This window comes from Ornithorhynchus anatinus, chromosome 16, assembly GCF_004115215.2.
Source record: "Ornithorhynchus anatinus isolate Pmale09 chromosome 16, mOrnAna1.pri.v4, whole genome shotgun sequence".
Taxonomy (NCBI): domain Eukaryota; kingdom Metazoa; phylum Chordata; class Mammalia; order Monotremata; family Ornithorhynchidae; genus Ornithorhynchus; species Ornithorhynchus anatinus.
Window position 1 is genome coordinate 26,323,978 of NC_041743.1, and position 27,529 is coordinate 26,351,506.

The following is a 27,529-nucleotide window of genomic DNA, read 5'->3' on the forward strand; positions in this document are numbered from 1 at the left end:
TAAGCCTATTAAATCTGGTCTGATTCTTGAAGGGAATAAAAATTGCTTCCTATATCACATTGTGGTCCTTAGGTTGGGGCATTACAGTTCAGCTGCTTTCATAGCCTGCATTCTTAGCATTATGATGATAATGATAACTGTGGCATTTATTGAGCGTTTACTCTGTGCCAAGCATTGTACTAAGTGCTGAGGTAGACACAAGATAGTCAAATCATGATCTATAGAGTGTTTTGTTCAAATATTTTCAATATTTCATATATGGAAAATCTGGTGCTGATATGACATTTTCTCTAACCAAAAAGTCATTGTGTGAATGATAAAGCTGATAAAATAAAAGATAAATAATTGGGTAACAATGCTAAATTTTACGACATATTTGTACTTGCCATGGATGACGTGAACAGAGCAAAAAGGCTTTAGTAAGGCAGAAACAGTTACTTTTCAAAATAAAATTACATTAGGCTGAATTTCAACTCTAAATTGTAACTCCTTTTTGAAGAAAGCCAAGAATTTCAAAATCACACATAACCATATGCTATGTTTTACACTGTAATGTGAGGGATTTTTTTTAACTCTTTTAAAAAAAATTATTTCACAATCCTTTTAGGTAAATAATGTAAAGCAAGAAAAAGCTGTTTTGAATTCAGAAGTTCTTGAGCAGAGAAAAGTCTTGGAAAAATGCAATAGAGGTATGTGTTTTCACTCAGTGCTTTCCTCAGAGACACATGTGGATGCAGCTTGTTTTATTTTTTCTTTCTTTGCTTACTAAGAAAGAGGGCTAATTTAATATCTCTTCTCTCTATTATTATTTGATGACAATATTGGTGAAATGACATTTCTTTATGGACAATCTCATTGTGAAGGTTATATCTCATATACCAAGAAAATTATAAGCATTTCCATTTGCAAAATACCATGTTTCCATAAATGCATATATTTGGAAATTAGCATTAATGTGTTCAAATGTAAAAGTTTCTGGGAAGAAAAGGGGACACTTTCATCTCCTTTCTGATTCTACAGTCAATAACTCGGAGTTGCAATGAACTGAATTTCATTTGTCTGAAAATGTGGGTACTAGATAATGAGGTATGTGAGAGTTTCCTGTCTGCATATCAGAAATGTTTTGTTAATCTAAAATTTTGGGTGAAAAGCAGTAAAAAAAATGCATGAAAAGTTTTGTAAAATATTAAACTGTACTCATTCTTAATAATAATTGTAGAATTTAAGTTCTTACTATGTGCCAGACATTGTACTTAGCACTGGGATGGATATAAGCAAATTGGGTTGGATACAGTCCCTCAAACTCCAGTCTCAGTCTCCATTTTACAGACGAGGTAATTGAGGCCCAGAGAAGTGAAGTGACTTGCTTAAGACCACACAGCAGGCAAGTGGTGGAGCCGGGATTAGAACCCATGACTTTCTGACTGCCAGGCCTGTGCTCTGTCCACTGTGCCATCCCGCTCTCAAGTGTCCCTCCTAAACCAGGCCCGCTGATTGTCTCCATGCTGACATTGCAGCAAATCTTAAAGATTGGGGCGGTGAAGAAAGGGGAATCGAGAAATGTTCACCCCACTCCTGAAACCCACAGTTTGCTTCTGCAACACCACTCCATCAGGAGTTTTTAATTGATCACCTTCAGAGTGTACTATTCTGGCATTTGGGAATCTTGCTCCCTCCTTCTGTCCTCCCACCTGATACGGTGGGTACGGTAGAACACACAACTTTCTGTGTTTTGTTCAGCACTTGAAAGGGAGAGTACAGTAGAGTTGGTAGACATGAATCCTGTCTTCAAGGAGCTTTTACTAGTGCGGGAGACAGACATTTAAAAAAAATTACAGATGGGAAAGTAGCAGAATATTAGCACATGTCCAGAAGTGCTGTGAGGGTGAGCTGAGTATCAAGATCTTTAGGGAGTTGAGACCCAAGTACATAGGTGACGCTGAAGGGAGGGAGACAAGAGTAGCAGGTTCAAAATTTAGTCAGAGAGGCTTCATCAATCAATCAATTATATTTAATGAGCACTTACTTTATACAGAGCACTGTACTAAGCACATGGGAGAGCACAATACAACCATTAGACATATTCCCTGCTCACAGTGAGCTTAAAGATTATGGATGAGATATGACTTTAGTATGGCCTTGAAGATAGGCAAGATCGGAGTCACAGGGAGGATGTGAGCAAGATGTCAGTGGTGAGAGATATGAGATTGAGGTGCAAGAAGTAGATAGGTGTTTGAAGAGTCAAATATGTGGGTTGGGTTATAGTGGAGAGATGTGAGGTTAGGTAGGATGGGGAGAGCAGATTGAGTGTCTTAAAGTTTGTAGTATGGAGTTTCTGTTTGATGCAGAGATGGCTAGGCAACCATTGAAGGTTTTTGAGGAGTAGGGAGATGTGTATGCTTTTGGACATGACTGGACAGGAGATTGAAGAATGGGCAGGGAAGAAGAGAGACTGGAGACAGAGAAATCAGTGAGGAAACCGATGCCAAGTCGTCAAGCTGGGTTGTGGTAAAAGCCTGCACCAACATGGTGGTCATTTGGCTAAATAATGGAACTACTTCACTGATTGATTCAGGTCTTGGTGAACAGTGGCTCTGAGGTTTTTCTCATCTGGGTTTATTAACCCATTCTAATCTTTTCCCCATCCTGTATTAGTAATGTTTTTTGATGAGGAGGGCCCAAGTAAACCCTGCAGTTACTCCTGTTGAATTTCACTTCTTTTTGTAGATTTGACCCATTTTGTCTGTCATTTTGAATTCCTACCTACTAAAGAAAAGAAAGTGGTGGAGCTGGTATTAGAGCCCAGGTCCTTCTGACTCCCAGGTCCGTGCTCCATCCATTAGGTCATACTGCTTCTCCACATTATGGGCATCTTTCCCATGATGGTCAGCAGAAGCGTGGGAGGCCACTCTCTGCACAAGGCAGATCCTCTGGACCCCAGAGTCCAGACGATTGCCAGGCCAGGGTGAAATTGCTGTTACGGAGTTGGAAGCTCTCTCCCTTGCGAGAGTATGACCCGGCTGGCTGGCGACACTCTGACTATTGCCAGATTCAGAAGGCCAGCATGGGAAATTCTGTGTCATTGCCCTGGGAAGCAGTCCTTTGCCAGTTAGGATGAAGTACATTTACAGAGCAGAGTGGGCAAGGATTAGTTAAGAGAAGCTTTTCTAGGTTTTATTGGTGTGACCTGCAGGTCAAGATTGCTGGTACAGAGGCTCTAAAGTAAAGGAAAATCAACACAATGCCTATGTACCTACTACCTAATTTCTGCCAGTATCATCACTTCCTTGCTTTCATCAGCATTGCCCTTAACAAATGTGCCTCTAAACTCCAAAGATAGCAAATAAATTATGCTGATGTTGTTTGGCAATAGAGAACCGCTGAGAGCACACCTTTTAATGGCTTTTGTAATAAACAGTAGAACCCCTAGTTTTCTCTAGCACAGCAGGTCAAGATCAAACAGTTACACGGTAAGAACAACATTTCCTAGTTCTCTAATTGCACTCTAGCTAAAACATAATAATAATAACAATAACTGTGGTACTTGTTAAGCATTTACTATGTGCCCAGCACTGTTCCAAACACGTGGATAGGTACAAGTAAAGGTAATCAGGTTGGGTACAGTGCCTGTCCCACGTGGGGCTCACAGTCTTAATCCACATTTTATAGATGAGGTAACTGAGGTATAGTGAAGTGAAGTGACTTGTCTAAGGTCACAAAGCTGTCATGTGGCAGAGCTGGGTTTAGAACCTACTCCCAGGCCCATGATTTTTCCACTAGATCATGCTGCTTATGTACTGAAAACAAAACATGTATTGAAAACATACATTGTGGTACAACGGAGTGTACCTTTAATTTGTAGTCTTTCCAAAGGATTTTCACATTACTCATTTGTCCTCATGACATCTCCGGAGGTAGGGAGACACAGATATTATTAATTCCTCTTTCTAGTTGAGGAAACGGAGGCACAGAGAAGTTATGTAACTTGCCCAAGGTTACAAAGGGGACCATTGGCAGAGTTGGGACTAGATCCTAGGCCTTGTGATAATAATAATAATGATGGTATTTGTTAAGTGTTTACTATGTGCCAAGCACTGTTCCAAGTGCTGGATCCCCAGACCCACACTTTTTCCACTTTACCATTCTGCCTTTGGCAAAAATATTTCAATTTTCAGTGACGAGTATTACTTATTTTCTCCTTCTGCAAGTTCTGAGTGCTTCAAGAAGGAGAAATTGGTAATGTCATTCACTGAAAATTGAAAGGTTTTTGCCGAAGATAAATACATCTAGTGTTAGTACAAATCTGCTATACAATGTGGACGGTGGGAATATATTTTCTAATTTTTGTTTCTTGTTCATTATTTATCCTTACCTATTGAATAGTATCTGTGCTGGCCGTAGAGGAGTATGAAGAAATGCAGGTGAACCTTGAATTGGAAAAGGACCTCCGGAAGAAAGCAGAGTCATTTGCACAAGAAGTGGGTAACTCTAGAAAAGCGGAATCCTATTTAGTGAAAGAACCTTTTCAGATTTGTATATTTGCTGGAATGAACAGAATGACTTGACCATGATGGGTAAGAATCAGTTGTTCGTATGGATGGTGGAGCTTGTTCAAGTGGTAACAGAAGCAAACATACTCCACAGGTTTTTTTGAGTTATTTTTGGCACTTGTTAAGTGCTTACTATGTGCCGGGCACTGTACTAAGCGCTGGGCACAGTATTCAATGCTGGGAATAAACAGAAGAATTTGGTGTACATCTTCAAATGCCACATTTTACAATGAAATATACTGAACCAGGGTGTAATTTCTGTTATTAGGGTTTGATATTAGCAACTTCCCCACTGGAAGTGGATGTTTTGCTGTAAGCACACTCATACACTTCATGAATTGGGTGGATTTTCTTTTTTAGAGAAAGATTTGTATCATAGACATTCCACTGCATATGTTCCATTTTACCATGTCTGTAACGGTATTGCTGGCAGGTAGCTCTTAGTCTCTTGAACAGTGAACAATACATCAGTGTTGATTGAACACCTACTGTGTGCAAAGCGCTGTATTGGGATGGGTACTGTTGCAGAGAAAATAGAGAACTAGAAGGAGTAAGATGAGAAGATATAATTATAGCACTACTGAGTGCCCATGTGGTGCAATGCACTGTCCTAGATGCTTGGGAAGTACAGAATATCAAAGTGACGTGTTCCCTTCCTACAAGGATCTTACACTGATGTGGGGCAATGAGCGTGCAAATATTTATAACTGTCTGTTTCCCTTTCTAGACTGTAAGCTTGTTTTGGACAGGGAATTTATCTGCCAACTCTGTACAATAGTACTCTTCCAAACGCTTAGTACAGTTCTCTACATGTAGTAAGCTCTCAATAAATTCCACTGATGATGATGATGATGGAGAGGTCAAAACCAAATAAATTGAGAAGACATATGCACAAATGCTGAGGAGGGTGTGAATTAATAATAATAATAATGTTGGTATTTGTTAAGCGCTTACTATGTGCCGAGCACTGTTCTAAGCGCTGGGGTAGACATAGGGGAATCAGGTTGTCCCACGTGGGGCTCACAGTCTTAATCCCCATTTTACAGATGAGGGAACTGAGGCACAGAGAAGTTAAGTGACTTGCCCACAGTCACACAGCCGACAAGTGGCAGAGCTGGGATTCGAACTCATGAGCCCTGACTCCAAAGCCCATGCTCTTTCCACTGAGCCACGCTGCTTCTCCACAATTAGGTCATAAAGGCTAGTGTTGATTTTAAAGCTGAGGGGTACTGGGGAATTAATTTGGGGAAATCTTGTTGGAGGAGGCAGGGATTTTGGAGGACTTTAATTATAAGGGGAGCTGCTCTCTGATGTGGGGAGGGAGGAACTTCTGAACTGGGGAAATAGCATAAACACAGGGATAGAGGCAAGAGAGTTGAGAGTGAGGTACAGCTAGAAGGTTGGCTTGGGAGCCCTTGGTTCTTTGATATGAGCCTTCAAACTCTCTAGCAGTAAATTATTTAGGATCTTTGAAGTCAGCAAAGCTGAAGGATTGGACAGCTGTTGAAGGGTCACATAGGGGAGGGAAGGAAGGATGGGAGAACCTGGACCAGGTGTGGCTGAAAGATAAATTTGAGGTATGACATTTCAGAATCAGACAGTGAGTTGATCATCATCACCAGTAGTATTTAATGAGCACCTATTGCGTGCAAAGCGTCATACTAGATTCTTGGGAGAGTACAGTACATATAAGATACAAGGTTCCTGCCCTCAAGGAACTTAGTCTAATGGAGGAGACAGCCAGACCCAAAATTAGTAACAAATATTGGGAGAAGCACAAAGAAACAGTGATGAACTGGCAGTAGAAACAATCCCCCCATCCTTAACTGTACTCATTCTGGCTGCATTACTCCAGTGCAAGTTTAATCCCAAATGATTGCATTTGACACATATTGGGGTCATTGTTTTCAGAGACACCAAGGAAAAGTGAGTAGATATTGCCCTCTTATTGCTGTGAAAGAAAATATAATTCTTGCAGTGTGTGTCAGCCCTCTGTACAAAGCAAAAGCCTTCTAATAATGGGATTAAATAAACAGATAATGGCCTGCATATGTCTTCTTTGCCCACCTGAAAAGCTTGGCTGATTTTAAGCGAAATGCCAGGGTCATATGCAAAAGGACATTCCATATGTTCTTTGCAGAGTGATGTGAGAATAGAAAAGAGCTTGAAGGCCACAGCAGGAGAAAAGACAGTTACTAAAAAGAAGATTCCACTGAGAATGGAAAAATGAATTAAGTAATTTACCATGCACCTAACAGGTTTTAAATTCATTTTAATTGCTTATGGCAATGATATATTTAACCTTTCCCCTTCCATTGCAAAGGGTGAGAATCTAATGCTGCAAAACTTCGGTGATGTCTCAGCCTGGGTGAGTTGTAGAGGTCTTATTGAAAAGACTGTGCTATAGCCAGAACAGAGAGATACTAAAGATGGTATGTCTTTATTAGAGAATAAGATAAAACTAGTTGGAAGTTAGATGATTAGGTATGTGGTAAAAACCTCTATTGGTCTTGAAAATGATTGTCAGTATCACTGTTCATGTGCCCAAGATTCAGATGATTTCATGAGAAGACCACTCTATTGCTACAGCACTGTCTTTGGAACCTGAACATGGTTTTACATGCATTTTCACTAAATAGCTAAAAAAAACCCTCTAGAGGAGAGTTCTAACTGGAAATATGTGTGTAACTTATTTTGCATCTTTGTTGCTATTTTGTGGGGGCGGGGTGTTTTGGTATTTAAAGGCGTACTATGTGCTAGGTACTGTACTAAGAGCTGGATTAGATACAAGGTAGTCAGGTTGGCCACAGCCCATGTCCCACATGGGGTTCACAGTATTAATTTCCATTTTACAGATGAGGCAACTGAACACAGAGAAGTTAAATGACTTGCCCAAGGTCACACACCCGAAGAGTGTTCCTTTGGAGTATTTAGAAATAAATCATTTGTGTTTAAAAAAAGTGCACCAAGATAATGTTTCTTATTTTGAAATGGAAAATTCAATGGGCCTTATTTTATTTCATTTAGTCAAATTGTAGTTGAGAGTTTAAGTGGATCCATTTGTATATTTTTTTTTGTTTTGTAATTTCTGCAGATGTTCATTGAACAAAACAAACTTAAGAGACAAAGCCACCTTCTGCTGCAGAATTCTGCTCCTGACCAGCAGCTGTTGAAAGCTTTGGATGACAATGCAAAACTCACTCAGACTTTGGAAGAAGAGAGAATTCAACACCAACAAAAAGTAATATTACAGTTTCTTGCAGGAGTTCTTAAATACAACCCATCTACTGACCATATGTATGCTAACTGTATGTCCATGAAAGTAATTCAGAGATTATTCCAGACCCCAAGTTAATCATTAGATTTTATCTCTTGGCCTTCACAAGGAACTTTCCCAATTGCTCTGCCCACAGTAAGTTCTCAACAAATAGCTTTGACTGACTGATTGACTGAATTTGGAGTTCCCCTAAAAAATCTCCCCAACTGATCTCAAGGGGAGCTTCTAGAAAGCTGGGAAATATGACAGAGAATAAATATGAGTGTAACCATTTTACAACTACACCAAGTATCTTGTGATGCCATGGTTGCTTCTTGAGGGCAGGGATCATGTCTACTAACTGAATTGCACTCTTCTCAAGTGCTTAGTACCATCCTTAGTACCATTGAGAAGCAGCGTGGCTCAGTGGAAAGAGCCCGGGCTTGGGACTTAGCGGTCATGGGTTTGAATCCCGGCTCTGCCACTTGTCAGCTGTGTGACCGTGGGCAAGTCACTTCACTTCTCTGCGCCTCAGTTAACTCATCTGTAAAATGGTGATTAAGACTGTGAGCCTCATGTGGGACAACCTGATTACCCTGCATACCCCAGCTCTTAGAATAGTGCTCTGAACATAGTAAGCGCTTAACAAATACATTATTATTATCCTTTGCACAGAATGTATTATTAAGATCACACCTCCTCCAAGAGGCCTTCACCGATTAAACCCCCTTATCCCTGGCTCCCTCTCCCTTTGGCATCTTCTGTGCACTTGGATCTCTGAACTTTGGGCATTTGATATTCACCCCACCCTCAACTCCACAGCACTTATATCCATAAATTATGTGATATAAATTATTTATTCATATTAATGTCTACCTATCCCTCTAGACTGTGAACTCACTATAGGCAGGGACTGTGTCTGCTAACTCTGTTGTGTTGTACTCTTCCAAGTGCATAGTACTGTGCTCTGCACAGAGTAACTCCTCAATAAAAATGGTAGAATGAGGGCTCAAACACAACTGATTGACTAATGACAGAATACTATAGGGAGATACAATACCAGGTGACCTTTCGGGTGACACAGTGCTTATCAATCAGTGGTATTTACTGAGTATTTCATGGGTGCAAGAGCATTGTATTAAGTTCTTGGGAGAGTACAATACAATAAAGTTGATAGATACGTTCTCTGCCTCCAAGAAGCTTTAGAGGAGACAGATTTTAATCTAAATAAATTACGGCTATGTACGTAAGTGCTTTGGAGCCGAGAGTGGCATGAATATCAAGTGCTTATACGGTACAGGTCCAAGTGCACAGGTAACACAGAAGGGAGAGGGAAGGGGGAGAAGAGGGGAAAAGAGGGCTTAAATGGGGAAGGCCTCTTGGAAGAGATGTGATTTTAATAAGGTTGTGAAGATGGGGGTGAGTAGTGGTTTGTTGAATATGAATGGGGAGGGAGTTCCAAGCCAGAAGGGAGATGGAGGCAAGAAGTCTGCAGTGAGATAGATGAGTAAGTTGGTATTAGAGTAAGTATGTGAAATGGGTTGTAGTAGTAAATCAGTGACGTGAGGTAGGAGGAGGTGAGCTGATTAAGTGCTGTAAAGATGATGGAGAGGAATTGGATGTGGAGGTGGATGGGTAACCACTGGTTCTTGATGAGTGTGGAGACATGGACTAAATGGTGTTTCAGAAAAATGATGTGGGAAGCAAAGTGAAGTATGGACTGGAGTGGGAAGAGACAAGAGACCGGGAGGTCAGCAAGGAGGCCGATTCAGTAGTTAAGGTGGATGATGATTCGTTCATTCAGTAGTATTTATTGAGCGCTTACTATGTGCAGAGCACTGTACTAAGTGCTTGGAATGTACAATTCGACAACAGATAGAGACAGTCCCTGCCCAATGACAGGCTCACAGTCTAATCGATGATGATGATGTTGGTATTTAAGTGCTTACTATGTGCCAAGCACTGTTCTAAGTACAGTACAAGGTAGGTACAAGGTAAACAGGTTTTCCCACGTAAGGCTCACAGTCAATTCCCATTTTACAGATGAGGTAACTGAGGCACAGAGAAGTTAAGTAATTTGCCCAAAGTCACACAGCTGATAGTGGTAGAGTCAGGATTAGAACCCATGACCTCTGACTCCCAAGTCCGTGCTCTTTCCACTAAGCCATGCTGCTTCTCTATGATATAAGTGCTTGGGTAAGCATAGTAGTAGTTTGGATGGAGAGGAATGGGAGGACTTTAGTGATTTTGTGCAGGTAGAACTGCCAGGATTTGGTGACAGATTAAATTGTGGGTTGAATTAGAGAGCTGAGTGGAGGATAATGCCAAGGTTAAGGCATTATCCTATGCCTACGGTATTACGACAATGTGCTAATCCATATTTAATTTTTAGATTAATAGTCCTGAGGATATCTTTGGCTGTGTCATCTCCCTTATTGGATTGCATGCATCAGGTGTACACCTAGCTTTCTGCTCTGGACATTCAGTACCCATCACTGACTGGCCTTCAAAGCCTTATTTAAGGCACATCTCCTCCAAGAGGCCTTCCCTGACTAAAGCCCCCTTTCCTTCTCTCCCACTCCCTTCTGCGTCTCCCTGACTTGCTCCCTTTTCTTCATCCCCACTGCCAGTCCCACAGCACTTATGTACGTATCTGTAATTTATATATATTAATGTCTCCCACTCTAGATGGCAAGGTCATTGTGAGCAGGGAATGTCTGTTTATTGTTACATTGTACTCTCCCAAGTGCTCAGTACAATGTACTGCAAACAGTAATCTCTTAATACATATGATTGAATGAGTAAATGAATGATTTTCAACATAGAATACATGGTTGCCCATCTGCTCTCTGGTGGCAAGTCAAGAAACAATAACTACAGACTATGTGTATCCTATAGGTTAAAGAATTAGAAGAGCAGCTAGAAAATGAAGCACTGCAAAAGGAATTGCATAGTCTCAAACAGCAGTTGGAACTCCTGGAAGAAGACAAAAAAGAATTAGAGTTGAAGTGTCAGAACTCTGAAGAGAAAGCTAAAAATTTAAAGCATTCAGGTAATGACATTTTTCCTTAATGGGGAGAATATAATGTAAATGGAATCGACTGAACTGCTACACATCTACTAAAATTACGTGTGTTGAAACAATTGCTTGCAGTATTTGCATTTTTTTAATAGCTGATCTTCTTTCTGCAAATACAGAATTTAATAACCTATGTTCTGTTTTATTGGGGGGGGAACCCCTAGAAAACTGAACAAGGCATACAAGCCATGTATTTCTTGCTCTCTCCCTCCTTACTTCCTGGAATTCCCTTCCTCTTCACATCTAGTAGCCCCCAGTCTCCACAACTTTAAAGCCATTATGAAATAACCTCTCTCGAGGCCTTCCCCAATTCATTTCTCATCTCAACCTATAATGCCCCCACTGCCCCTTCAGCATTTTTGCAAGTCCTCGGCCCTTATGTACTCCTGGGGTTGTGAGCACTTACATACAACACAGTGTTAATTCCTTCCTCCTACCCATAGTGGTTGTCTTCCATGCTAGAATGTGAAAGGTCCTTCGGGGCAGAGTCATATCTCCTAACTGAATTGTAGTCTTTCAAGTGCTTAGCGTACAGTGGTCTACACACATGCGTTCAGTACATCCCGGTAATTGTTTACTTTGTAGGATTATTCTTCTGGGTCTTGGGCTTTTTTGACTGGACTTTTGAAAGATTCACCACTTCCTCATGGTTAAATTATAAGTAAATAGACTTACCTAAAAGCCTCTGTGATGCATTCATTCAGCTCCTGAAGAGAGAAGGGAACATAAAATAGTCTACCAAACTGTGCTGGGCAGTGTTTTTTCAGATTGTAATTCAAGCAGCTAAAGCATATTCAATAATAAAGACACCTGTTTCCCTTAAAAGATTTTTATTCACGTTTTAATTTTTTAATACCCTAGATTTGCATAGTGCTTTTATTTTTCTTAAGCTTTTCACATTACCGCTTTCATTTTTGAATCCTCACAATATCTGTTGAGGAAGGAGAAGGCAGATATCCCTATTTTACAAATGAGAGAACCGAGGCCCTGAGTGGTTAAGGGACTAAGCTAAGATCACACAGTTTAGTTGGGACTCAAACTCAGTTCTCCTGATTCCCAATTCCATGTTCTTTCCACCAGGCCATGCAGATGATGCAGGACTGTTCTTTTAAGAACCCCACTGTAGTGATAGAGAATGTAAATACATTTCCTTGGGCATCGCTGACAAATTTTAAATAATTGTATGAACATTAGGAAATGGTTAAAGTTATGGGAAGAAAACATTTTCAAATTTCTACTGTGGCTCTCACCAATAATAAATAATGCAAAAATCCCAATATTTGAATGTCCTTTTGAGTTTCATTATTAGGGTTAATGTTAAATAATTCTGCATCTAGTTGCTGGGAATGACCGTCTGATCAGAAAATATTGTTTCTCGTTGCTGGTGTTGAGCAGGCAATGACCATCATTTCTATAGAGAACAATGCTTAGCTAGAGTAATAGGAAATCAGACAGAAAAAAATCCTGCAGTATGTTTTAGAATTTCTTGGATTCATTTGTCATGGGTACTTTATTGGAAAACACCTGGCTTTGACTTGTGCAGTGTTTCTTTCATTTTGTTTTGATGACCTTTCTGATTGTTATTTTAACTGAAGGAGCCTTTTTTATTGTTCTCACCCAGTCGACGAGCTCCAAAAGAGAGTACACCAATCGGAAAATGTAGTCCCTCCCCCACCTCCTCCGCCACCACCGCTCCCTCCTCCCCCTCCCAATCCAATCCGGTAAGTAGGTGCGTGAAGATTGCTATGCAAAAGATGGTAGACTTCTTTCTAAAAAGTAACGGACACTTTAGTGCTTAAAGTTCAGGGAGTTCTTGAGGCTTCTCTTGGTCGATTTGCTTGTTTCCACCCCAGTGCTTAGTACAGTGCCCGGCACTTAGTAAGCGCTTCGCAAATACCACGGTTATTACCGTAGGGCTGTTCAGGGGTGTCGTATGAGGAGAAGTGGGAGACAAGGGCTTCTGTCCCTTGTTGAGATAGCTTTGCTTTCATAAGGGGCAGGGTGCCAGCAAGGTACACAGAGAGTCATTGTTTCACATCTGAGAGAACATTCTTCAATCCACTGTGTTAGGAAAAGCCCCTGGGTCCTCCTCTTCTTTTTGTCCTGAGGATACCCTCATGCCTTCTAGAGCTATCAGTAATAGTAAATGTGTTATTTATAAGCACTTCCTTTGTGCCAAATACTGTTCTAAGCGCTGAGGTAATCAAGTCCCACATGGGGCTGCTCCGTATGATCTTATAAAAGGAATGATTTTTACCCCACAGATGACAGATAATGATGCTGAGGGAATTTTGTATAAGAACATTTTTTGGATGGTGTTTGTATGCCGTTTGAAACACTAAGCCTGGGAATATCCCTTGTCATAAGGAAATCACTTCTGAAGAAAGAACATGCTGAAATATCAACATGAACCCTTGGCTTTGTGTTCATAATAGATGATTTATGACTAAATTTCCATCATTCTTTAGCTTGGAAACCCACACCACCTTGGTTACGATTGCTTTTCAATAACATCATTGTTAAAAAAACAGCACTGAGACTACATTTACTGCTTTTTATGTTTTACTAACTGATGAGACCAGCTTAACCCTTTCACCCCGTTAGACGTTCTTTTCCCGTGTTTTGCTGGTCCACTGGAAGAGAATGTAGAAAATGTTCCTCCTTTTTTCCTTCCCCGGCATGAACTTGACTATGCCTTTCTAAAGATCATCTCATTACTTTCCTGGCTGTGAGGCTGTGGCATAATCCACTTTAAGCCATGACAGCAGTTAAGACAGAAGAATTTTAACATGTGATCAGCCAGTCAATTGAAAGAATTTCAGGTATTTTAAACTCTTCTCTGCTGGGTTGCCCAATCTTTGAATAATTTATGATGCAGTTTTTTAAATTGGGCAGTTGAACAGGTCTATCTCTTGTGGCAACCTAAAGAAAGGCCACATTTCTCCGCAATGAGAGTTGAATCCTCACACTCTTTTTAATTGTTGCTGTATGAAAGCACAAAAGGCCAGGAGAATGGGAAGTGCAACTGATCAGAAAATTTTTCCAAAGAACTATTTACAGTTAAGCTGAAGAAAGATTTGAGCCCGACAACCCTGGGAATAATAAACCTACCTAGAATATGTCATCTTTGTATAGTTTTTAAAGAGCCAAAAAAGCTCTCGTTTCATATGACTTTTTCAATGGAGACATTTTTAAATACCATGTATTGGGGAAAAAAATTTTCAGTAGAGAGCTTTCAAATAAGCAGCCGCTTTTCAAAAGAGTTTCTGGACAAAGTGATTGAATTCTCAAGATCTGACAGACCAGTTAGCTCTTGGGAAGTTAAGTCCAAATCAGATAACTCGTAACTGCACTAAAATTGCATGAATTTTCAGAGTTAAGGACCATAAAATGAGAACTAAAATCAAATCCAGCGTTTAGAGCCGTGCTTGACACATAGTAAGCACTTAACAAATGCCATCATTAATTAATTAAATTCAGTAGCTGTGCAAGGTATGCCTTTATAAAGCTTTCTCTGAACGATGAAAAATTTGCAGGGAGGGGATTATTCACGTAGAGGGCTGGGAGGGCATTACTGGAATTAGAAGCTGATATCAGGTGCTCGACTATATGGATTTCTGACTTTTAAAAAAAAGATGTCTTAATTAACGATCACAATAAAACATAAAACATGTTAAGGAAATAAGAAAAGTCAGTTCTAAATTTCATTTGCTTTGGGCCTCAAAGAGGGTGACCTTCGAAACTGGTTCTCCAGGCATCCCATTGGCACCTCTGGAGACAGAACACCAGGCTAAAGAAAACATTGATCTGATCCACTAATGATTTTAATTATGTTCTGGTTAGGATTTCTAATAAAAGGATCGGGGGAAGTACATCATTGTATCTGAAGTGTGTTTGCACTCTTTGTTATCCAGTAGTGTTTGCTATTAAATCTTTTTTTTTTCAATTGTGTTTAAGTGCTTACTATGTACCAAGCACTGATCTAAGTGATGCAGTAGTTACAAGCTTATCAGATTGGATACAGTCCATGTCCTACATGGGGCTCACAGCCTTAATCCCCATTTGACAGATGAGGTAAAAGACATAAAGAAGTTAAGTGACTTGCCCAAGGTCACACAGCAGACAAGTGGCAGAGCCAGCATTAGAACCCATTAGAACCCACGACTTCTGACTCCCAAGCCCGTGTTCTTGTCACTAGGCCGTGCTTTAAGTGTACTCCAATCTCACTCTGTAAGTGTAGGAAATAAATGTGAATGTTTTCACAGCACTGCTAGTTTGCTGTGGGCAGGGAATGTCTACCACCTCTGTTGTACTCTCCCAAGCGCTTAGTACAGTGGCCTGCACACACTAAGCACTTAATAAATACATTGGATTGATTGTTACGCATTGGAAACTATGATGCACCTTTCTCTCGGTGGAAAACATCCTAAAGCTGGATGCGTAGAGCAAGTAAGTAAACTGAAACTTGAGGGGTTCTCGTTGCACTTGGACAGCTAAGAATTGTGCTATGGTATTTCTAGCCAGCAGTGAGGAACGATAGCACTATTAAGAGAGAAATCAACCTGACCCCTGACTTTCTTGTGTTTCTGGAAGGTCTCTCATGTCCATGATCCGGAAGAGGTCTCACCCTGGCAACAGTGGCGCTAAGAAAGAAAAGGCAGCTCAGCCCGAATCGGGTAAGGCATTAAAATGTTTATAGCGTTTTTAGGCCTAAGAGCTCATATCATTGTTCTCATAATGTGTTCCCATATTTTTATAGAGAAGATACTTCCTGGGTTGTGTCTCCCAACTCTGTTGTGTGGTTCCATTCCAGCTGCTTAGCGCAGTGCTTTGCACACAGTAAGAGCTCAATAAATACCACTGACTGATAGACTGGTATGATGTAGAGAAGAACTAATAAACATTCTTTCAACCACATAGTCAATTAATTGTGTACTTGTTAAGCATTTATTATGTGCCAGGCACTGTTCTAAGGGCTGGGGTAGATGCAAGCTAATCAGTTTGGACACAGTTGGTGCCCCACATGGGATTCACAGTCTTAATCCCCATTTTGCAGATGTGGTAACTGAGGCACAGAGAATTTAAATGACTTTTCCAAGATCACACAGACAAGTGGCACAGCCAGGGACTAGAACCCAGGACCTTCTGACTCCCAGGTCCGTGCACTAGCCACTAGGCAATGCTGAGCCAATCCCCATGGAGCCTTGTAATTCATTTTTAAGGAAATGCTGTAGTTTGACAGGTTTTTAACCTGCTTTTTTAAAAAGCTTTTCCAGTAGTCTAAAGATTTTGCTTATTAATCAGTGGTATTTATTGGGTACTTTGTGCAGAGCAGATGCTTAACAGGGTCGATAATCCTCCATTTTGTGGTCTTTGGAGCCCCATTTTGTGTTCCCTCCTGAATGATACCTAAGGGGCCTTTGTAGCTCCCTGAACTTTAGAAACTAAGACCCCAATTGATCCTGTCCCCTGCCTGGAAATCACTGCTGCTAATTTGACAGCCAGGGTCAATGCGTGAATTCTGGTGGGGTCTTAGGGCAGGATCTCCACTTAGACTTTGTCAAACGTGTCTTAATTTTGCAGGACAACTGTATACATTGTAGCATACAACTGTGTGTTTCAGCTTGTTCTTCCCTTCAGTATTCGTGTTGTTTATCAATCAGTTAATCAATTGTGTTGTTGATCAATCAGGTATTTATTGAGCCCTTACTATGTACGAGCACTGTACTAAGTGCTTAAGAGAGTAGAGTTCAACGGAATTACTGCACCCCTTCCCTACCCTTAACGAGCTTAGAGTCTAGAGGGGGGAGCCAGACATTAATATAAATAAGTAATAATAAATAATTCACATATCCTCTGGTTTTGATTAAGCAAATTAGATGCTTAACTCCACATTTGTCATGAAGAAGCCCCGTGTTTTGTGCGTGTTTCTGTCTTTCACAAAGTCACTGAGAGATGGGATGAGAAAGGTACATTAATAACTATTCTATCAGTTGGTGGTTGCAATTCCAGAGAGGGTGAGAGGGCAGTGTCTGGGACGTCCCAGAAGCCTACAGTGAGTCAGGGTTTGTCTATAGACTGTAAGCTCGTTGTGGGCAGGGAATATGTCTGTTTATTGTTTTGTCCTCTCCCAAGCATTTAGTACAGTGCTCTGCACACAGTAAGCTCTCAATAAATATGACCGAATGAATGAGTTCTGACTGACCACAGTAACCCCAGCACTCCGCCTGCCAGCACTCCATTCTCTACCCAGGAATAAATGCAGTTCTCTCATAAGGTGATCTTGTGACACCTTTGAGGAAGATCATCATCATCAAGATTTACTGAGCACCTACTTGGGGCAGAACACAGTATAGATGTTTGGGAGCAGACAGTAAGATTAGAAGCCATGGTGTCGTAGTTTACAGTCTGATGGGGGGAAGAAACCAAGATACAAATGTCCAGCGTGGAGTCCGTGTGTAGATGGACAAACTTTGAACAGACTTTGTGGTGGTGAACATAATGATGATTAGCAAGGTGTTAGGGGAGGCTGCTTGGGAGGAATTGACAATTGTGGCTGGCACATAAGAGGAAAATTATGACCTCAGGGTCTCTGAATACCAGCATGCACCACATAACTAACCACCCACCCTCCTCCGCACATCAAATGAGCTAGAAAAAGCAAATGGAAGCAGTCATGCCAAGGACGTGGTGGAGACTTATTCATTCTACCACCACATCATGTCAGCTGCCTTCTGCCATATTTTGGGGTCATTAATAGATTCAGCGGCCCTGAAATCAAGTGCTCAGATCTGCTTTAGCCTACACACTGGCACTTTGTTTTGGCTATCCCTACATTTTATATTACAAATTACATTAATGTCTGTCTCCCCTGCCCACAGACTGTAAGCTAGTTGTGGGCAGGGAATGTGTCTACCAATCCTGTTATACTCATTTACGTGCTTAGTTCAGTGCTCTGCACACAGTAAATGCTCAGTAAGTACCAGCAATTAATTGAGTTAAAGCCCCTGTTCTCAGGAAAGCTGGTGGCCCCGGGCAATGAAGGAGCTGAGGAGGCAGAAGAGCTCATTGGGAGGGCCCGAAAGGGCCGAGCCGAGCGAGCCCGCAGGCCAGCAGACCCACCAGGCTCTTTGCCGATTGCAGAGCCGTGCAGTTCCCTGTGTTGTTGGTTATTAGGGTCTCTGCACACTGTAATTTGAACTTTATTTATGTTTCAATCTTGTTGTAGGGCAATTGATATGTTTTTAGAGGTTCAGGAGGGCAGTAGGAATAAAACGATTCTTTTTTCCGAAGCAGATTACACCCTTGGCTTGTCAAACTCAACTGCTGCCTTTAAAGCACATAAAGCATTTTAAATCTTCTCAGTCCCTAACATTAGGAACCATACATTTTCCTATACTAAAATGGTATTTCACATACAATTTGTGGAAATGCAGACATCGTTTTTTTTTCCCCTTCCTGAATTCTCTCCATTAGATTGTTACCTTAGGGAATTGGTTGGAGTTGGTGATGTGGGGCAATTCTGCAATGGCCTTTGAAACACCATTATGTACAGGCCTAGAAAAAATAAATTAATCAATTTTTTTCAGGGCATTTGCTAAGCCCTTAGGCCCTGTACGGAGTGCTGGGCTGGATGCTAGCTAATCAGGTTGGACACAATCCATGTCCCACATGGGGCTCACAGTCTTAATCTCCATTTTTCAAATGAGATAACCGAAGCACAGAGAAGTTAAGTGATTTGCCCCAGATCACACAGCAGACAAGTGGCAGAGCTGGGATTAGAACGCAGGACCTTCTGACTACCAGGTCCGTGCTGTGTCCACTGGGCCAACTGAGTGCTTAACTGTGTGCAGAATACTGCACTGAATGCTTGGAAGAGTGCAATACAGTAGAATACAGGGAGACCTGATCCCTGACCTCAAAGTGTTTATAGTCTAGTTGGGGAGACAGACATTTAAAGAAATGTCAGGTAAGGGAAGCAACAGAATATAAGAATATGTACATAAGTGCTGTGGGGGTGGGGTGAGTATCAAATAGCTCAAAGGCTACAGACTCAGGTCCCTAGGTGATGCAGGAGGGAGGGAGGATTGTATGGGGAGACAAGATGTTAATCCTGGAAGGCTTCCTGGAACTAAAATGTGAAGTAATTTGGTGTTGTGGGCTGGCATGATATTTGGAGAATGATTTCAATTGTTTTTTGCTGACCATGCTTCCTGGTACGTTTGCAATATTAGCAGTGCCCTTGGTACTCCTGGTAATGAGGTTCCAAGATTATTGCCATGATCCGCCTACAGCGGGCTTTCTTGAATGGAGCCTCCATGGCTGTTGGGACATCAGAAAATTTCCAGACAGACAGAGGCGGCTGCAGAGAGACAGGTCAAGGTGGAGGCAAACAGTGAGAAAAAGCACAGACCCCAAGTGGATTTTAAGATACCCCAGATACTTTGTGGGTCTCTCTTAATTTTTCATCATGACAGATTTTCCAAAGGTGCAACAGCAGCAAAATTTTCTTGAACAACTATTTGCCTGTACTGATCACTCTGAGAGCGTGTGTGTGAAGCGGGGGAGACACAGAGAGAGAGACACACAGAGATGGAAAGTGATTGAGTATATTGGATAGTATCTAATGTCACTACTGCTTTTATTTCAGGGTCAGTCTAAGTTTCCTGTATCGTCACCCGGTGTAATAGTATTCGGTTAGTGGCTCTCACTCAATGAGCCTTGTCCCCCACCTGCGTGGCGGGGAGAACAGCCAGTTGGTTTAGTTTCATGGAGAGTCCTCCCTTTGCCCTTTAACCTGGGTCTAGGGCAACTAGGTGATTTCCTGTGGGCTCCTGCCCAAGCTCAACAGTGCATAGAATGCCACATTCTGGCAGGGTAAGGGGAGTCTGCATCCTTGTGCAGTTTTTTAAATGCCTCTTGGATACTAAAGCATGGTGGTTGGTCAAGGAAAAATGCTTCTGCTACAACAACTTTCTCTACTCCATGACCGTACCTCCTGGTGACCAGAAACAATCAGTGGTATTTATTGAGCCCTTATTGCGTGCAGGTGACTGGTACTCAACGGTAGGAAAGGTAATCATAATAACAACTGTGGTATCTGTTATGTGCTTACTATGTGCCAGACCCTGCGATGGTTACAAGCAAATCAGGTTGGAGAGTCCTTGTCCCGCATGGATGTCTCAGTCTTAATCCCCATTTTATAGATGAGGTAACCGACACAGAGAAGTTAAGTGATTTGCCCAAAGTCACACAGCAGACAGGTGGCAGAATCAGGATTAGAACCCAGGTCCTTCTGATTCCCAGGCCTAGGCTCTATCCACTAGGCCACACTGCAGCACAACATAGTTGGTAGACTCAATCCCTGCCCAAAAGCAGCTTACACTCTACAGCAGGGATCAGATATTAAAAATAGATTATGGCTAGGGGAAAAAGAAGAGTATAAGAATATTTGCATATTTACATATATAAGTTGGATCACACCACAGGCCAGATACCCAGGGATCGTCTGGAAAAGTCCCACATGATTCCCAGGTAGACCTAGGGTCCCAGATGACCCTGAACCATCCTGGGAATCTGCTTCTCCAGGACAAGTATTCCCAAATACTTGCTTGCTCCATGGCTTTACTGCTTTTGTAAGGTTACTCACCTGCAGAGAGTTTGTATAGTGATCCAGTGGCTGAGGCAGCACAGTCAGTTGTATTTATTGAGCGCTTACTAATGTGCTTATGTTCTAAGCACTGTACTAAGTGCTTGGGGGAGAGTACAGTCTAACAGGCTTGGCACACATGATCCCTGCCCAAAAGGAGCTTACATTCTGCCAGTGTGCGCTTCTCTACCTCTGCAGGCGGTGTCCAGGTGTCTGCTAACTTGGAGAAACCAGGCCTGGTGCAATGCCATGGGTCCAGTAGTGCAGTGAGGCCTTGCTAGATTTACAGGCCAAGAAAAACACCAGCTTCTTTGAGGTCTAACAGCAGAGAGCCAGGAGACAACAGCCTCAGCCTGATCTTTGGCAATTTTGAGAGGGGACCCTCTCTTTGAACAAAGACCCCAGGAAGGAAAAAAAAAACCTCAAGCCTTAACTTTGTTAAAAATTTTCTTATTGGAACTTGAAATCTCCCAGAACAATATTGATTAGGCTGTGTTTTAGGACAAACAGACATGACTTTAGATTTTTTTTAATAGAACATAATTCATATTGGAAAAGTTCAGAGCAATGCAGAGGTCCTTCAGCATATTTTGAGTGTATACAAATTAAAAGGTCATTAATTCAAGACAGAATATATTAGCAAATGTGTCCCTGAAGATATTATGTGGTGATAATCATGTTTAAAATAACCCTCTTATATAGTTCTCCAGTGAAATTCAGGCATTCATGTCCTCCCTTGGTAATGGCAAGAAATGGCAATTTGGTGCCATAAACCATTCTTTTCTGTGACATATTGTTAAAATGGGTCTTTAAGATTGTTTAAATTTCAATTACTTCCTTATAGAAACAGAGCTGTCTGGTTTCCATGATTTTCCATGAAGCATTTCACCCATCACCCCCCAGGGAATTCAGTATAATTAAATGCTGTCTTCATTTGTCCATTGATTTTTTTTTTTTAATCTCTGGAATTCTGGTTGTTTAGACTCAGTTTATATACTTAAGTGAGCTAATAACTGTAGAGTTGCAGAAGACATTCTCTTAGATCTAGCTTTTATGTTTCTTAGTGAAGTGTTTAATATATTTTCAGTTCTTGCAGAGCATTTTTTCAACCATCCCCTCCACCCCCCACCCCCAGCCCACAAAGGGAAAGAGAATATGTGTGTAGAAAGGGAAATGAAATAGGAGTCGGTAGGATTCATTCAGCTAGTTTTCTGCAGCCAACTTTATCTTCCTCCCAGACAGTCAAGGCCTTTGCATTTGAAACAGAGAAATTAAAGCATGGTTTTAAGTCTGTACACAGTACAGATAGCTGCCCTTTTCTGAATCATCACTGTTCTCCTGACAAGCAAGTGTGAGCGCCTGCTTAAAATTCCTGTTATATTGGATGCAGTGGCAGATTTGAATGGTGTTGGCCATAATTCTCCATCTGTCTGCCTTAATTAGTTTTTGTATAGTGCAATTAAATGGGTTTTAGTCATGTCTTACAAAACCTTAGTATGTTAACATGTTAGCAGGAAATGTGTCACCTGCAGCGGGGCTGTACGTTCAGCCATACTCAAAATGGTAGCTCCTCTTGAAAGTTTAGCTTTCTTGAAAACTGCTTTGTTTTTGTTTGGGTTTTTTTTTGTTTGTTTCTTTAAAGAATACATTTTAAAACTTGGCCAGGTACCAGGTGGACAGACTCAGGGCTTGAATTTGCCCATTCATTTAGGTGATAGTTACTAACTCAGCAGCAAAAGAGGCATTTTAACTCCCATCTCCACTGACCTCTTAAGGTTATCTGGACTCCAAGTCTCCAGGGCTGGAACTTTCTTGGTTGTGGTTCTTTGTGGCACATTGATTGAAAGTGTCAGGTTCTAGTTGTGGTAAACCTTGGGATTAAGTCAAGTTATGATTCAATGTGTGTCTGAGGTTCACTTATTAGTTTTCGATAGTCCACTGGGCTGGTAACTCACCACGCTCACATTCATTTAATTTATTATTATTATTATTATATAATATTAGTGATATTTAAGTGCTTACTAATAATGATGGCATTTGTTAAGCATTTACTATGTGGTAAACACTGTTCTAAGCACTGGGTAGGATACAAGATGATCAAGTTGTCCCACAAGGGGCTCACAGTCTTAATGCCCATCTTACAGATGAGGTAACTGAGGCACAGAGAAGTTAAGTGACTTGCCCAAAGTCACACAGCTGACAAGCGATGGAGCCGGGATTTGAATCCATGACCTCTGACTCTCCAGCCCATGCTCTTTCCACTGAGCCATGCTGCTTCTCAGTGTGCTAGGTACAAATGTGCCAGGCACTGCACTACACACTGGGGTGGATACAGGGTAATCGGGCTGGACACAATCTCTCTCCCATGTGGGGCTCACAGTCTCAATCCTCATTTTATAGCTGAGGTAACTGAAGCCCAAAGAAGTGAAGTGACTTGCCCAAAGTCACACAGCAGATAAGTGGTGGATCTGGGATTTGAACCCATGACTTTCTGACTCGCCCTGCTTTATTCACTACTCCATGGTGCCTCTCCTGCTAATCTCATCAGAATTAGTTTTATAGCTAGAAGAAATTACACCAGAGGTGATTGCCTTGTTAAGTTTACTTCGGCAATTAACATTATTCCCGGACATGTACAAAAGCATACAGCAAATATAAAAAATCTTCAAACGCTTGATCAGAAGACTTGAAGTCATGTGATACTTAGCTAAAAACTAGTATCTGCCTTTTGGATTTTACCTAAATTTATTATATGCTTTTGAGTATAACTTTCCTCTAACAAGAAAATGTCTTGATATTTTTTAACTGAGGTGTTGGTACTTAATCCTGTGAACTGATTTATTTGAAAATGTCATTCACTGAGGTATAAAGTCTTCCTAAAGAAAAGCTTTCTAAAATAAAGGGCAAAATCTTTATTGAAGGGTGGAGAAATTTCAGAAGGCTATTAGAGCTTTAATAAATTTTGTAGTAAAGTTGGCAAATAGAGCAAAGTTAATTTTACTGTTACAGGAGATATCATTTTAAATATCACTAATCTGATTGTAATTTTTAAAAAATCCCATTCTATAATTTACAAATAAATTTGTTACAAATAAATACAGACTTTAGTACTTGGCTGATATTGATCTAACGGTATATGAAATGGTTGGGAACACTACATGGTGACCATCTTTATTTGCATGTTTTCATTGTTTTGTCACAAAGTGCAAAAAAATATAGACTGGGAAAAGAATTGTTTGGTATCACAGGAAGAAATAAATTTCTCTCTTTACCGTTTCATTTTAAACCTGACCATTATGTGTCTGTTCTTCCAACAGGGGAAGAAGTCACGGATCTGAAGAGACAAGCAGTTGAAGAAATGATGGATAGAATTAAAAAGGGCGTACATCTTAGACCAGTTAATCAGGCCACTAGGCCAAAGGCAAAGGTGTGGCAGGCTCACTTGAGTTTTGTTATTTTACTCTTAGAAGTGGAAAAAAGGTTGAAATAATATCAAATAATAGAAAATGCCTCCCAAGCTTACTCGCTATATTGTTGTTTTATGAAATTATCAAGTTGAAATGCCAGTTCACAGAAAAGGCATAGGAAAACTGTGGGAATGAGCGAAAATGATTTGTGTCTTTATTAAAAAGGACCCGAGAGCCCACCCCAATTTAGATGGGCGGTTGGGGGAGGACCTATTAAATGATCTGGTGTGTTTGCCTCCTGTTTGAGGATTATAGACAAATTTTAACTTTTTTTTCCAAATCCAGCTTGAATAGCTCTTTAAGAGTCTGTGGGTCTCCTCCACATTCCATGGCATGAATTGTTTTCACTTTAATTTGATTCTTTGCCTTGGGAGATCTAATTTTCAGACAAAAAAGAAAGCCATCGTTTTTAAGGGGTACCTTTGTGCCTACACCACTCATGACAGTTGAGATTACCTTGGGTTAATATCTCTGTAGATACCCTTGGTCCTTCTTCTGGACTTTGCAGGTAGCAGGCCTACTGTAGGGAGATGGGAATATTATGTGGTTTTTAAGGGGAGTATAGAAAGGGATTCCCTAGATGAGAGAGCAAAGCACTGAAAAATCTCACTTCAGTTAAAATGCTTTGGTCTCCCACCTGCAGTCTTGACCCGAAAGAGTTAATGGAGCTTTCCAAGGAAGTTGGTTTGCAAGTAGTTGGGACAGGCAGGGAGATAGTCAACTCACCTAGAGAAACCTTAGAAAAATGCTTTTTGTAGCAGTGTATTTAGGCACTAGACTCTGGTCCTCTGAAGAGGCCCATCACTAACAAGCTTTCATTAAGACAAGTCAAAATAATAGAAAGTGAAATTTTTAAGGTCCGATCCTAGAAAAAGCAAATATTCAAAAACTCTAAGATTCTGAAAACTTGACTGTTCTGTTCTTTTTCTTATTGTAGAATATCATCTGTTCTTTCTTTTTTCCCCACGTAAAGCAACAACAAAATTACCGACTGTCAGCTCTTATGAATTGATTTAATATCAACCCAAAGCCACTGAGCAAGTGGACAACTGGGTTTTTGAATGGGAATCATTTATCTGAGTAGACCTATAGTTCTGACCCTCTGAAGCCAGTCATCCTTGACCTGAGCTGAAATTCTGCAATTTGAGAGCAAATAGGATCCAGACATCCATGAATGCAATCAGATGGCAGTGTGAATGGCACAGTGAACTTTTTTCTGCCCTTGAGTGGCAAGGTTTTGGGGGCAGTAAGTACTTATCCAAGGGTTACCGCTTGTCACCTATGACTAATACACTTTAATAGTCAACCCTGCCTTCAGCTTACTAATTTAATGACCCATTTTTTGAGAACATTTAATTCACTTTATTTTGAGTGGTTGCTTAGAGAAAACTAAGAGCTTTGAATGGCTAGCATGGAATGGCATGCAACAGCTTTATAATGAAACAGTTTACATCGAAGCAGCCTACTTCTCACTTTATTGATCACAGGAGGGATCTGGTTACCCCTAAGCTTTTGAGGGTTTTTTCCAGTGAAGAAGGGGTCTTTCCTGGAACTTAATTCCTTCCTGGCTTTTTTTAGTGTTCAGGAATGAGGGCAGATATCTAACCAATGCTCCATGGGGGCAGAGGTAGGAGTGAGAAATGGTGTCACAGATTTTTTACATATGTCTTTATCCTGATGAATTTATCTGACACCCTCTCCCCCCATGCTCTATCTTATTAGTAGCATCGGAAACATCTGTACCTTATTCTCCTGTCTTATTTGGGGGGGCTGATTATCAAACCCATAAATCTTGAATTACAGTTCCTCTAGACTATAAACTGAGCAGGGAATGTGTCTATCAACTCTGTTTTACTGTACTATTTTAGTACAGTTCTCTGCTCACAGTAAATGCTCAGTAAATATAACTAAATCCTTTTTTTTGGTTCTTTTCCATTGTCTTCTTCACTCCTATCACTCCTATCTATTCCTGGGCCCTTACATAGGCCTAAAGTAGACAAGATGGAGGTTTTTAAATATTTGCGACAGGCATGGTCCTGACTCTTGGAGAATTTCCAACGTGTTATTTGCTGGTCACTCCCTCTTTTTCCAGGAACCAGGGCATAGCCCTTTTACCTTAAATCACTGAAAACCTGGCTCTCTAGCAATCTTTGGTGATCTTCTGGAATCTGCTAGAACAAGATCAGGCAGGCCATCAGCTGCAACTGACGAAACCAGAGAGAGAGGTTTTCTGCCTTGCTTGCTTCCTGCACTAATAATGCCCTGTGCCTGGCTTCTGCTCTGTTGCTTTCCTTCTAAGTGAAAGTCAAACAGCACAACTGAAAGCCTCTTTTGAGAAGAAAGCAAGAAGGGGATCCTGGAAATCTAATATTTAGTGAATCATTTAGATCTCCACTAGAGCTCAATAAGGAATTAGTTGAATTTTATTCCACTCTACAATTCTAGGAAGTAGCATGGTTTAGTGGAAAGAGGAAGGTATTGGGAGTGAGAGGACCCAGGATCTCATTCCGTCTCTGCCGCTAGCCTGCTGTGTGACCTTGGGCAAGTAAATCACTTTAGCTGCATGGGCATGTTTCCTTTTCCATTAGATGGAATAAACATGTCCATACTTCCTTACCTCTGATGTGTAATGTCAGCTGCACTTTGGTAAAATCAAAGCCCTCTTCAAATCCAAGATATTGATAGCTTGTGTTCATTTAGCTTCAGTAGTAATAGTAGTAATGGTGGTATCTGTTCAGTGCTTACTATGTGCCAAGCACTGTGTTAGGCACTAGGGTAGATACAATATAAGCAGATCATATACTATGTTCAAGTCTAAGGGGGAAGGTGGTAAGGCATCTGGTCCCTGTATTTTACCTATAAGGAAACTGAGGCACAGAGAAACAAGTTAAATGGCTCGTCCATGGTCACATAGACAAATGACAGCCAAGATTGGAATTTAGAACTCCATCAAACAATTAATGGTATTTATTGAACACTTCCTGTATGCAGAGCACTGTGCTAAGCAATCCAGACTCCCAAGCCAATACTCTTTCCAGTAGACTACACTGCTTCCCAATCACAGTATTTTCTAGTTCACTGTTTAACGGCTGCTTGAGGATACTAGCATTTCAAATATTCTTTTTCTAACCATTGAGAAATAGAACTAAGTAGAATATAGATATTACCACTTAACTCCTGCAGTCCCACATCAAACAAAACATATTATTGCTCTTAATTTTCAAAGGGAGAGTGATTGAGTATTTTTCATTTAATTTCAGCCTGAGTCCTCAAAAGCCTCGGACAGTGCAGTGAATGAACTTAAGGGAATTCTGGTAAGTGTAAACCTGTTTTCAGTTGTCCCTTTTTAAGAGGGAATACAAGGAAAAATCTTTCCTTTGCTATATTTTAGTATGTGGTTTACTACAAATCTCGTTTCTTTGGTAACTTTGAGATTTTTATTTGTATTTTTTCCTTTATAAATGCTAATAGTGAAATAACTATTCGATTTCATTTGCTTTCATTTTCAAAATCCATTTTTGAGAGTGT

At 40.8% G+C, this 27,529-nt stretch overlaps 1 protein-coding gene across 1 annotated transcript in view; it reads left to right on the plus strand.

The window, feature by feature from the left end:
- Positions 1–27,529, plus strand: part of SHTN1 (shootin 1) — a 104,071-nt gene that overhangs the window by 47,706 nt on the left and 28,836 nt on the right. Inside the window, 8 exon segments of the mRNA XM_029080722.2 lie at positions 608–689; positions 4,384–4,478; positions 7,645–7,791; positions 10,705–10,858; positions 12,507–12,606; positions 15,479–15,561; positions 23,852–23,961; positions 27,262–27,315. Coding sequence (XP_028936555.1) covers positions 608–689; positions 4,384–4,478; positions 7,645–7,791; positions 10,705–10,858; positions 12,507–12,606; positions 15,479–15,561; positions 23,852–23,961; positions 27,262–27,315 — 825 coding nt within the window.